Source organism: Ochlerotatus camptorhynchus, unplaced genomic scaffold, assembly GCF_037179485.1.
Source record: "Ochlerotatus camptorhynchus isolate MF236.1 unplaced genomic scaffold, CSIRO-AGI_Acam_v1.1 ptg000265l, whole genome shotgun sequence".
NCBI classification, from domain to species: Eukaryota; Metazoa; Arthropoda; class Insecta; order Diptera; family Culicidae; genus Ochlerotatus; species Ochlerotatus camptorhynchus.
In genome coordinates this window covers 1,353,784-1,366,273 of record NW_027040755.1, presented here as the reverse complement: position 1 = coordinate 1,366,273, position 12,490 = coordinate 1,353,784, and the positions used below count along the sequence as shown (strand labels likewise).

The 12,490-nt window shown below is 43.2% G+C and overlaps 1 protein-coding gene across 3 annotated transcripts in view; it reads left to right on the top strand.

The window, feature by feature from the left end:
* LOC135705309 (mucin-2) overlaps positions 1-9,832 on the top strand; it is a 35,434-nt gene extending 25,602 nt beyond the window's left edge. For all 3 annotated transcript variants that reach the window (XM_065226977.1, XM_065226976.1, XM_065226978.1), the window contains 4 exons: positions 7,619-7,915; positions 7,974-8,127; positions 8,575-8,892; positions 8,957-9,832. In XM_065226977.1, coding sequence (XP_065083049.1) covers positions 7,619-7,915; positions 7,974-8,127; positions 8,575-8,892; positions 8,957-9,402 — 1,215 coding nt within the window. In that variant the 3' untranslated portion in view covers positions 9,403-9,832. The remainder of the gene's footprint in view (positions 1-7,618; positions 7,916-7,973; positions 8,128-8,574; positions 8,893-8,956) is intronic.
* The last annotated feature ends 2,658 nt before the right edge of the window (positions 9,833-12,490 follow it).

The window sequence follows — 12,490 nt, the reverse complement described above, 5'->3', positions numbered from 1 at the left end:
GTGACTGAAATAAGCTGTTTGTTCTGGTTTTGCTTCACCAAGTTGTGTCAAAAATTCCGCTGAGTTTGACATCCAGTTGCGAATGTGGAAGCCCGCTGCTAAATGAATCATTTTGACGTCCAGTGCCCGCTTCACTGCCTCCTGGACCGTGTTGGTGCTGTCAAAATAATCATCCACATAGTGTTTGTGAATGATTGCAGCTGCAGCGTCCGGATAAAGTTCAGCGTATTCTTCTGCATTGCGGTTTTTTACAAATTGAGCAGTACACGGTGAGCATGCGGATCCGAAAGTGCACCTGTCCATGACGTATACCTCCGGTGCCTCTTCGGGAGTTTTCCGATACAGAAAGCATTGCGCCAGCCTATCCACGAGTCGGACGAGCATTTGGTGATACATTTCCATTATGTCTCCTCCGAATCCAATCTGACGCTCTCGGAATTGACTGATGACAGCTACCAACGATGCCAACAGATCCGGTCCCTTGAGGAGAAGAGAGTTTAGGGATATTCCGGAAACTTTGGCAGAAGCGTCCCAAACAAGTCTCACTTTCCCAGGTTTTTTGAGATTCGTGACGATGCTTACTGGAAGGTACCATATTTGTCCGGGATCCACTTGCGTTAACTCCTTCGGAGAAGCCTTGTGTGCGTAGCCCTTTCTTAAGTATTCACTTATTTGGTGGTGATAGGCATCAGCAAGCTCCACGTTGTTAGACAGCCGCTTTTCCAACTGCTTGAGTCGTTTTAGAGCCATTGGAAAACTGTTGGGAAAATGATGATTATCCGATTTCCAAAGGAGCCCGGTTTCAAAACGATCACCCTTCCGAACGGTGGTGCTTTCCAGGATGGCTTTGGCTCGTTGGTCGTCATCGGATTCTAGAACGGTGCTTGCTGTAATTCCGATGTCTTCTACCGAGAAATGATCCCGGAGTAAATTGTGTAGCTCTTGATTGGTGATGCATTCTCCTTCATGGTGTCCAACAAATGCTTCGTGGCGTTTTTCGTTACTATTAGGGCCATATACCGCCCATCCTAGTTTTGATCTTACAGCGATTGGTTCTCCGAGATTTCCGATCCGAGATTCAATCGGGGCGAATAGATGGATGTTATCCAAACCAATTAGAATCCTAGGCATGCCGGACAAGCCATCAGCTAGTGGAAGATCTTTCAAGTGATCGAACTTCTGTGCTAGCTCCGAGTACCGAAAGGATTGAACAGGTAATTTCATTTCTATTACGGTATGAGCGTTCCTGAGTGGCCACTTCTCGCTGGACCCTTTGGCGGAAATTCGCAAATTCACTCGCTTTGAGTTTCTCTCCGTTCTGCTGATGTTTGCTGTCCAAATCAAACGTAACATTTGCTTGACACCCTTCACACCAAGATGATCAGCCAAATCCGCTTCAACCAGGCTTAACGATGAACCCTCGTCCAAGAAGGCAACTGCATCTACGGAACGATCCTCGTAATATAGCGTTACAAGAACCATTCGGAAGATCACGGACTGCTGTTCCCCACTGTGCGTGTTGTGGTTGGAAACATCTTCTGTGTCATCGGCCGAGACGCTAGCAGCTGGATGCATTAGAGGATGATGCCGCTCTTGGCATTGGCTTACGTTGCATTGGATCTTGAACCTGCACCGAGATTGTCCATGCCAATTCAAACAAGTACTGCAGAGCTTCAACTTATCCACTTCCTTGGTCCTCTCTTCCCACGTCATGGCTTTGAACTTCGGACAGTTCCGAACGCGATGATCCAGCTTCTGGCATACGTGGCAGGGCTTCTCCATCGGTATGGGCTTTCGAGCCGTTTCCGACGCTGCGACATCTTTCCACGAGTTTTCCGATGAATCGTGAGAATGCAAGAATCCTCTCTCTTTTGGCTTTTTCTCCGGTTTGGTTTGGAAGTAATCCTTCGGTTGCGAATAACCGGTCGCTTCACTTGCGTCAGCAGCCTTTTCGGACATAAAATCCGAAAATGTTCGAAGTGTTGGGTTGGGAAAATGTCGCTTGTAGCGAACCCACTCCATTTTGGTACTGGCTGGTACTTTTTCCACAAGCTCCTGTAGAAGCAGAGGGTTTACCAGATGATCCCTTAGGTTGGTCGCCTCCAGGTGATCACACAGTTGTTCGACGAGAATCCCAAAATGTACAAAGCTCTCCAAACGATCCGGCTTGAGTGGATCCGCCTTCCTGACTTTCTCCAATAACGAGTAGAGCAATTGCTCTGGGCGACCATACATTCTTCGTAGGGTTTCGACAATCTGCGGCACCGCCTGCGGCAGGATCAGTCTACTGCGCACAAGTTCGAGTGCAGAACCTTTTAAACATTCCTGCAGTCGGACGAGGTTTTCGCTCAACGAGTAACCGCACGCTTCCGTAGTTGTGTTGTAGCTGCTCAGAAAAAGCGGCCACTCCTCCGGTTTGCCGCTGAATGTTGGAAGTTTTCTTGGTAAAACCTGCCTTGCAGCCATTTGAGCATTGCTCAGACTTGGCTGCCCCTGCCCGTAAGGGACTCCGTTCATGAACCGTACGTTACCTGGTAGCCCAGCTGGTTGCCTTTGTTCACGATATTCGACAGGTATAGGATCAAGCCGTACATTGCTGGGTACCATTTTAGCAATCGGTACTACCGGATCGGCTTTACCGAAACGTTGTTCCCGCTGATGCTGAGGGATTCTTCGGGTTAAATCGTCATCTTCTTGCAATGCTAACGATGATACGGCTCTATCTAGGTCCACTAGATTCTCCGGAGGAATGTTGTTGAACCGATCGCATCTTGGATAATACGCAGCCATTGGGTTTAAGCGGATACGTTGACGATTACCCGATACCTGTTCGAGGTCGTTCTTGGAAAAGCGTTCAGCCACGCTTGATGCCCTTGGAAGGGGAGCTTTTGGATATGCCCCACGAGGATCCGCATATCCGGTTGATTTCCGTCCAGCATCCTCGGGTTTTGACATCGTTTCCATCCACCATTCCACTTTGCCTTTTCCGTTTTGCTGACTTTCTGACTCTAACATACTTCCACGATCACTTCCTCCTACCGTACCTTGCCTTAAGAGAAGAGCTTGCCGGTTCCTCCGGTATTCCTCCTGAAGTACATTCTGCTTGCACAAGTACTTCTCCTCTAGAACTTTCTCCTGCTCCAAAGCCTTTTGCTTTTCCTTGAGCTCATCTTCGAGCATTTGAAGCTCCAGCGTAAAAACGGAACTTTCCTTGGAAATCCGAGAACAGACGCTTGACGCTGATGCTGCAGAGCGGAAGCTGCAATCACCGCAACTCCATGAGACGTGTTTCACATCTTCTGTGACGCCCGCGCATCGGAAGTGAAACCATTCCCCGCATACGTCACAGGCCACCATGCCAACATCCCAATCATCCGGTCGATCACAAAGTTTGCAGGACGTTGCCATGTTGAGATCCGGATGTTACGAATTCTTTAAGAATGTTAGTGAGAATTTTCGGTTCCGGATGCAGCCGAAGGAACTCGATCTTCAGAGCGTGTCCAGTTTGTGAACAACTTAAAGCTGGAAATATATTTGCATTAGCTTTAAGGTTATAAAAGTAAAGAAACAAGCTTACAATTCGTGTTTCCTTCTTTTTCCTGCACCTCTGATTCCCTAACCTCAATTTTACTAGAGTTACAAACTCACTGCTAGAAATTTAGGTATAATTAGTTTGTTTGTTTGTAATTCAATTCTGTCCTGTACATTACCGTTTAGTTTTCAAAGTTTGAAGTTTTAGAGCAATAGAAACTGAAATAATAATGATAATGCTGTAAATTAAGCTTTTATCTTCCTAGCGTGTTTACACTGTGTCAAATTACGATCCTTTTTATTTCTTCTTCTTTTATTAATACTCTAGTCCGTCCGTTTTCTTGTACCGCTAACTGCCAAGGTTAATTTAAATAACGAGGTGCGTTCGAGGTACCCAGTGGGCTTAACAATAATGGTAACCGACGTGACCATATTCGGAGCGACCTGCTCACCCGTTCAATCACAGTTCGTAAAGAACCTAAATGCAGCAGAACACGGGGAGCTTTATCCAAGAGCGACCTCGGCGATACAAAACAAGCATTACGTCGATGACTACCTCGACAGCGTCCACACGATCGAAGAAGCGGTTCAACTAGCAAGCGAAGTGGCAGCGATTCATGAGAAGGCTGATTTCTTTATCCGGAACTGGACATCAAACAGCGTGGAAGTCCTCGAGCGCATCGGAGAAGCCAATCCTGCTGCGGTTAAGCGATTTGCGGTGGGTAAAGATTGTAGGTTTGAGCGGTTGCTAGGGATGATTTGGTCTCCAGAAGAAGATGTATTCTAGATGCACTTTCGTGAGGAACTACGGCAGCTCTTAGACGGTGAAGTTATTCCGACTAAACGGGAGCTACTGAGCGTAGTGATGAGTCTCTACGATCCCCTCGGTTTGATTGCAGCTTTCATTATCCACGGTAAAGTTCTGGTGCAAGATACGTGGAGAGAAAACATCGGCTGGGATTAAAAGGTTTCATCTGATATATTCTGCCGCTGGAATCAGTGGTTGATAGCTCTACGAGAGATGATTAAGGTGAAGATCAGTCGTTGCTATTTTCCAGGATACATGCCAGCCAGCTACGAGTCGCTCCAACTCCACATCTTCGTCGATGCGAGCGATAAGGCCTTTGCTGCGGTCGCATACTTCCAAATCGTCGACAGGGGAGAAGTTCGATGTACCCTTGTCTCATCGACCAAAGTAGCACCCCTGCAAACACTTTCGATGCCGCGAATAGAGCTAATGGCGGCCTTAATAGGAGCTCGTCTGAGACAAGCCATCATAGATAATCATTCCGTGAAGATAACTCGCACCTTTTTCTGGAGTGATTCTACAACAGTAATTGCTTGGATAAAGTCGGATTCACGTCGCTACCGCCAATTTGTCGCCTTTAGAGTCAACGAAATTCTCAGTTCGTCTACGGTGGATGAATTGAACTGGATAGGAACGAAAACCAACGTAGCTGACGAAGCAACAAAGTGGGGAAAAGGGCCATCAACCGAAATCGAAAGCCGGTGGTATCGCGGACTTGCATTCCTGTACGACCAAGCCGGGGAGTGGTTAGAAGAAAACGTGAAAGATACAAACGAAGAACTTCGACCAGCTTTCGTCTGTCCGCATTTCATCGTCAAGCCAACAGTTGAATTTGAACAGTTCTCAAAGTTCGAGCGTTTGAAGCAATGCATTGCGTATGTCCATCGATTCCTGGACAACCTACGTCGAGCGTCCACGGGTAGCGTTCGAGTTACAGCGAAATAATTAATCCGAGAGGAATTGCAAAAGGCGGAGTGCACTTTGTGGATACTGGTACAGTCGGACGCATATCCTGATGAGGTGGCAACGATGAAACGTAGGAGAGAATCTTACCACATGATCATCGTGTGGCGATGCTACTGCTGGATTGGTATCATCGTGACTTTCGTCATGCCAACGATGAAACAGTGGTGAACGAAATTCGCCAAAGATTTTGCATATCTCAGTTGAGGACACGCGTACGCCTGACGAAGACTCGATGCATGTGGTGTCGAGTGTACAAGTCCGTTCCAGTGGCACCGAAGATGGGACCGCTACCAACGGTAAGATTAACGCCGCATGTACGTGCCTTCACTTTCATCGGGGTCGATTATTTCGGGCCGTACTTGGTAAAAATTGGGCGGAGCGTAGCTAAACGTTGGGGTGTGGTATTCACGTGCTTGACTATTAAAGCCATACACATCGAGGTAGCAAGCAGCCTGTCATCCGATTCGTGCAAAAAAGCAATGCGCAGGTTCATTGCGCAACGTGGAGCCCCTCAAGAGATCTACTCCGACAACGGCACCAATTTTGTCGGGGTCAGCCGGGAGCTGAAAAGGAAAATCGAGGGAATCAATGCGAAGTTAAGCAGTACCTTCACGGACATATATACGCAGTGGAGGTTCAGCCCACCCTCAGCACCACACATGGGAGGCTGCTGGGAACGGATGGTTCGGTCCATCAAGTCGGCTTTGGTCATGGTTCCCACGAAACGTAAGCTGGATGACGAATCGCTGGTGACAGTCTTTGCAGAAGCGGAAAAAATGATCAACTCTCGGCCTATGACCTTCGTTTCGCTGCAGACGTCAGACCAGGAAGCGATAACCCCAAATCACTTCCTGCTGTTAAGTTCAACTGGAGTACAACAACCGATAAAGCAGCCTGGAGAGTCATTGCGGAGCAGTTGGAACATGATACAGCACACATTGGACAGGATCTGGCAAAGGTGGATCACCGAGTATCTGCCGACGATAACAAGGAGGACCAAGTGGTTCCAAAATGTGCGACCAGTCAAAGAGGGTGAGTTGGTAGTCATAGCGGATGAGAAGGTCAGGAATAGGTGGTTGAGAGGTCGGGTAGTGCGTACGTTTCCTGGAAAGGATAGGACCGTGCGACAAGCTGAGGTAGTGACTTCGGGTGGTACACTACGGAGACCAGTCATCAAGCTTGCACTACTAGATGTGGAACCCGAAGATGACGCCAAAGCAGAAACTGAGGCGACATGAGGGGGAGGATGTTACGTGCAAGCCCCTCGTATGCAAGTGAGCCACTGGGATAACCAACGTCTCGCAGATGACCGCGGTGACGTTTAGATGACAGCCATGTCATGTCATGAAGATGTAGCGATGACAGACTAAAAGTTTACATTTCGTACAAAGTGAATGATATTCCACGATTAGTTCTTCTATTTATACCTAAGTCTACTTATTAAAATAATATTTGTTCGCTTAAAACTAAGCGGAGACTAAAATCTTGAGCAACAACTACTACAAACACAAAAAAAAAAGAGTTTTGCAACAAGACTCCGAACTAAAGCGAACAAACGTGGTAATGCATGACTAATTAATGACATTTCTACCACCGCTCATCACTTTAATGTAATAGACAGCAAACAAATATAGTATGTATGTATCAATGAATTATATTAATAACTGGTAAACGTTGATAGGATATTACAGTCATCAAAACGATTTGTTCTCAAATTCTGTGCACATCGTACAGCGTAATATTACACAGTATACATAGTACACAAGCGGAATGACCAATGTGCAGCACTTTGGATGTAATATTTAACAACATTTTTTTCTGTATTTAACAGAAAGTGGTGTGTCTCCAGCGAGATGCCTTGGCCACTTATCATTTTGAAGAGCTGACATCTACTTAATTTACCTAAAAAGAAGTTGCATCACTGATAAGTTCGAAATTTGGTAGCTTGCACATTTCCAACTAAAACCTTATTTGCGATGAATGTGATTGTGAGCGTTATGTCTGTAATGACTAGTTTTAGGAAATACTAAATGTATGATACCGCAAAATTTGTATTAATTGGGAAAAATTACAGCATTTCGATAAAGTACTACTTATAAAGCTTATAAAATTATTTCATTATGGGCAACGAAGTCGACTGTCAAAATACAAGAAAATAGATTCCCCTCCTCTTAGCTTGTTAGCGGCTTCTGAACCGGGTGACATGCGAGTCTCTCAGGGTACGGGTGATGTTAGGGTAGAAATCCGGCACAGCCTACTCCCATAATACCAGTAATATCAAATCATAATAACTCCGTCACTTTACTCTTTCAGGATAAACACTACCTCTGTGTGATGGCCGCCGATACACCGGACCAAAACCTCTCGCAATACTTTTCCGTCTGTAACGATTTTATACACGCCGCCCGGCTCAAGGATGGCAACGTGCTGATCCACTGTCTGGCCGGAATGTCCCGCTCGGTGACGGTGGCCGTGGCATACATCATGTCCGTTACACCACTCAGCTGGAAGGAAGCGCTCAAGGTGGTGCGCGCAGGTCGTGCCATCGCTAACCCGAATCTCGGCTTCCAGAATCAACTGCAGGAGTTTGAGTGCTACAAAATATTAGATGTAAGATTGATCTGAACTCCTTAATCCACTATTCAAAAATGCACATTTTTGCTCTCAGGAAAGAAGACGACTTAAGGAACGATTTCCCAGCATAGCTTTGGAATGTAATGATAGAGACCAATGCTTTATAGCTTTAGATAATTACGAAATGTTGCTAGAAAACAAAGGTATTTGCGAAGGCCAGTGTAAATTTGCTAAAGATTGTCCAACAGGTTAGTGCATCTCTCTCTTATCAGTTATTGTTTCCTGTCTTAGCTTTAGATGTTCATACAATGTTGTTCCACCAACCCTTCACCGTGGTTAATATTTGATGGAAATGGACACAGATCAACCGTTACGAAATGAAAAAAAAAGAAAAATATTTTCGGCTTGCCTCTCATCATTCCTTCTGTTCTTTTTTACTTTTCTCACTTTGCAGCTACGCTCATTATAGATTCATACCAATGCCACCTCTTCCCAAAAAAAAAAATCAAATCAAACGCCATTTTCACCTTCAAAAACGGCTATCGCTTGATCACATGTTCCAAAGTAATAGAAAGTTCAATCAAAAATTCATGCAATCACTTAGCACCATATCTAGTACCGCATTCATTCACTCTTGAAATGAAATTAAATTCCAAATGGATGCAAATTGAAACAGTTAGTTGTATGACTACTAGGAATCTGCCGTTCGGAATCACGTGGTGGCCTCCGTCGCAAGGGAAGTACAGCATCGAGAAAGCAATATAACCTCTCTTCATCACCATCGACATCGTCTCAACTGTCCGTACGAAGCGCTGCTCAGTCCTGTCCGACTTCACCACGGTGCTCCAAGAGTAATAATGGTGGCACCCCAGGGCAACGGAACAATCCCCGGGTGGCCGGGGAGTATGCAGCTGAGATCGATATTGGCGAACTGTCCGAGCTGAGACGCAGTTCCAGCATTGTTAGTACCTTCAGACCTCGCAGCAGTCCGGCCGGGCTCTACTCCTATACGGGTGAGTACGGGTAAAAATACGAACCTTCAAAACAATTATATCATAATTTAAATCCCCACAATAGGTTCTGCTCCACCGTCCATCCATGGTTCACGGGTCGATTTAACCAGCGGTACCGGATCGGCCATCTATCTCGGTGCCAGTCCTCCATCAGCTAGTCCTTCACCCGGAGTCAGTCGCCGTGTTAGCCTAAGGTCACCGAAATCTACCCCCAAATCCACCCCAGATTCATCACCAAAGCCTTCACCGAAAAGAATTGCCCCATCAAAAGCCTCTGCCATATCACAAGCCACTAGTAGTTGTAGCAATAATAGCAACAGTGCATCGCCGATGAAAACTGTTGGCAGCTCAAAACCGAACTCAAAACCACCAACCGCTTGTGGCAGCTATGCCACCAAATTACCAGCCAGGGCATCACCTTCCCTTTCATCCCTATCGCAACAGCCACCATCGAAACTAGCAGAAAAATCCCCTATCAAAAGCACAAGCAACAGCAGCAGCAAGAAATGACAGGCACCAAATAATAGAACATAAAATGTGAACGCTTGTTGTAAAAGCTAAAAGAAGAATCCAAAAAAGCAAAAATCAAATGTCGATATTTTTTGTCTAAACCATTAATAATGATGATATATTTACCACACACCGCAAAACAAAGAAAAAAAACAGCACACGTGTCACAAAGTGAGAGCAAATGAAATAAATTGAATTGTGAAAAAAGTTGCGAAGCGCAATGTTAGCATGAAACGAAAATCTAAATTAAAAAAAATAACACAGCACTCCCCGAGGGGCGGTATCAGTTGGAATAATTTGATAATAATGGAGACGCGACGTAATCCACAGTATATTTAGCAATTTTGTGAAATTTTATTTTATACGAAAACGATAAAGTGCAAGAAAACGGAATACCATGTTTTATTGGCTTGTACAAAAAAGAAAAAAATCGAGAATGAAAATCTACGGCTCTAGTTAATTATTTTTATCCGAAAGGCATGAAAGGCGATAGAGACTTTGCGTTGTTTCTTCACAGATTGTCGACTTAATGAAGAAATGATATTAATGATAATTCAGCCATTCCATAGCAAAACGATAAAGGGGTTCTAAAAAATTCGTAAGAATGTTTCCATGGGTGGTCAAAAAATTTGATTTTTTTAAAAACGACTTTTTTCTTAAATCCATACCTTTTCTACCACGGGCCGATTTCAAAGATCAAAAAATTAAAATGAAATAATTTTTTTGGAAAAATATAATGATATACAAATATTAATTGTGTTATAATGATCGGTGAAAGTAAGTTTTGAGTCCAAAATAACACCTAGATCCCTGACTCTATCACACTTTTCTACGATATGGTTTCCTAAAGTGATTGTTATATCGGGTAGGGTTCGTTTTCTACTAATGGTAATTGAGTTACATTTTTTTATATTTAATTGTAGCAGGCTTTTTTGGCACCAAGTATGGAATATCTGTATTTCCTCTTTGAATGTGATGATGTCTTTGGCATCTTTTATTTCCATAAAAATTATTATTATTATTATTATTATCTCTATTTAGGAGATAAATTTCCATAAAAAGTTTAATGTCGTCAGCATAGATTAAAACTTTCAATTTCTTAATAATGAAAGATATGTCATTGACGAAGAGAATAAATAAAAGCGGTCCTAAATGGGAGCCTTGAGGAACTCCAGAAGTGACATCAACAGGATTTGATGTCTTTCCTTTGTATTTTACTATTTGATGGCGGTCAGTTAAATATGATTCAAGCCACTTGAGGAGTGCGTAATGAATTCCCATTTTTTGAAGTTTAAAAAGAAGCATGGGTATGTCAATTTGATCAAACGCTTTGCTGAAATCTGTATACAACACTTCTACATGGTTTCCGTTATCCATTGCATTCAAGGAATAATCAATTAATTCGAGCAAATTCGTAGTTGTTGTGATTGAAGAAGCCATGTTGCATAGTAGTTATTGTGTTTTTAATTTGAAGAAAGAGTTTTTCATTCACAATCGCCTCGAAAAGCTTAGGAATGCAAGAGATAATGGCTATACCACGATAATTACGTATGTCGGATTTTTTGCCCGATTTAAAGATAGGCACTAAAAACGAGTTTTTCCATATTTTAGGAAAGTTTCCGGATTCCAGTGACATATCCTGCAGTTCTTAATATTGCTTGCCAATCGACAATGTTCAATCTATTTCTAATGATATCATAATTTGCTGAATTGTAATCAAAGATTTCATCAAATTCGCAGTCGTTGGTTCTTTCATTTATGTGAACGAATAGAGAATATTCTATTGCTGTGTGAAACATTTCATTTCTTCATATGGGACTTAACGATTCAGTCACACAGAAATCTTCATAAGTATTTGTTAATAAAAGGTCTAAATAACAATTTTGTTGATTTTTCACGTGGTTAATTTGATAGAGTCCTAAATTTGCAATTTTGTCAAAAATGAAATGGAGTGTTTCATTTTCCCCAACGACTGGAAGTAAGATGCTTTCATTGTCCATATCAGAAATAAAATCAACATTGCGTTGGGTAAAGTCCCCATATATATGTACTTTTACTTCAGGGGGTAAACTAGACAAAAATTCTTCCGCTTTTCCAAAAAACTTATCATACGTGTCCTTATGAGCATTGTTCGGAGGAAAGTATACCGAAGCAAAGACATGAGTTTCATCTGCTACTTGCGCTTTTACCCATACATGTTCGAATTCTTTAAATTTAGTAGCCATAATGATTTCTGAATTCAATAAAGAAAGCTTTTCAACCCGCCAGCCTGAAAATAATGGGTTGGGACATGTTTTTTGAGAAAATTTTATTTTGACTCCTAAAAACGCTTCAAATCTCGATTAGAGCCATATTAACGGAGATAAATCGATTTAAAGATTTCCATACCCGCCAGCCTGAAAAAATGGGTTGGGACATGTTTTTTGAGGAAATTTTTTTTTTTTTTGACACCAAATAACGCTCCAAATCTCGATTAGAGCCATATTAACGGAGATAAATCGATTTAATGATTTTCATACTAGATCCTAGCATCAATGAGGTTTTGGTGGATGCATCAATGGCAAAGCAGTCTTGATCAGGGTTTTATGAATGTTGTTTTATAGTAGTTTTGTAGTATTGCATAAAACTTAAAATGTTACTTGGGCTATATGCGATTGCTTAAAAGAATTTTAACTCATGGTACTGTAACCGTTCTGTTACAAAGGTTCAATACAATATTTTAAATATGCACCATGTGATCGAGCATTCAAATAAACTTGTGTAACACTTGCGGTGAAACCCACTGGGCAGACGACACGGCCATGCTTAACGGCCGACTGCTGAATAAGGCGCGCATGGCCGCGGCAAAATGGTGACACGGAGTCACGGGTGATGAGCTGAAGGGTTCTACGATGCTTAGAGAACGGCCATCGTGCACTTTATCTCAGGCGAGCGTGTAGACCAGAAGTGTCTGTGGAATACATGTTAACAGAAAACAGTGCGAGTAGTGAATCAAGGTGCAGTGGAAATCACCAATTCAGCTGATTCAGGACCTTTCTTTTCAACCAATCAAATGGTTTTCTGGTTGGCGAGTCAAGGACCGCCATTG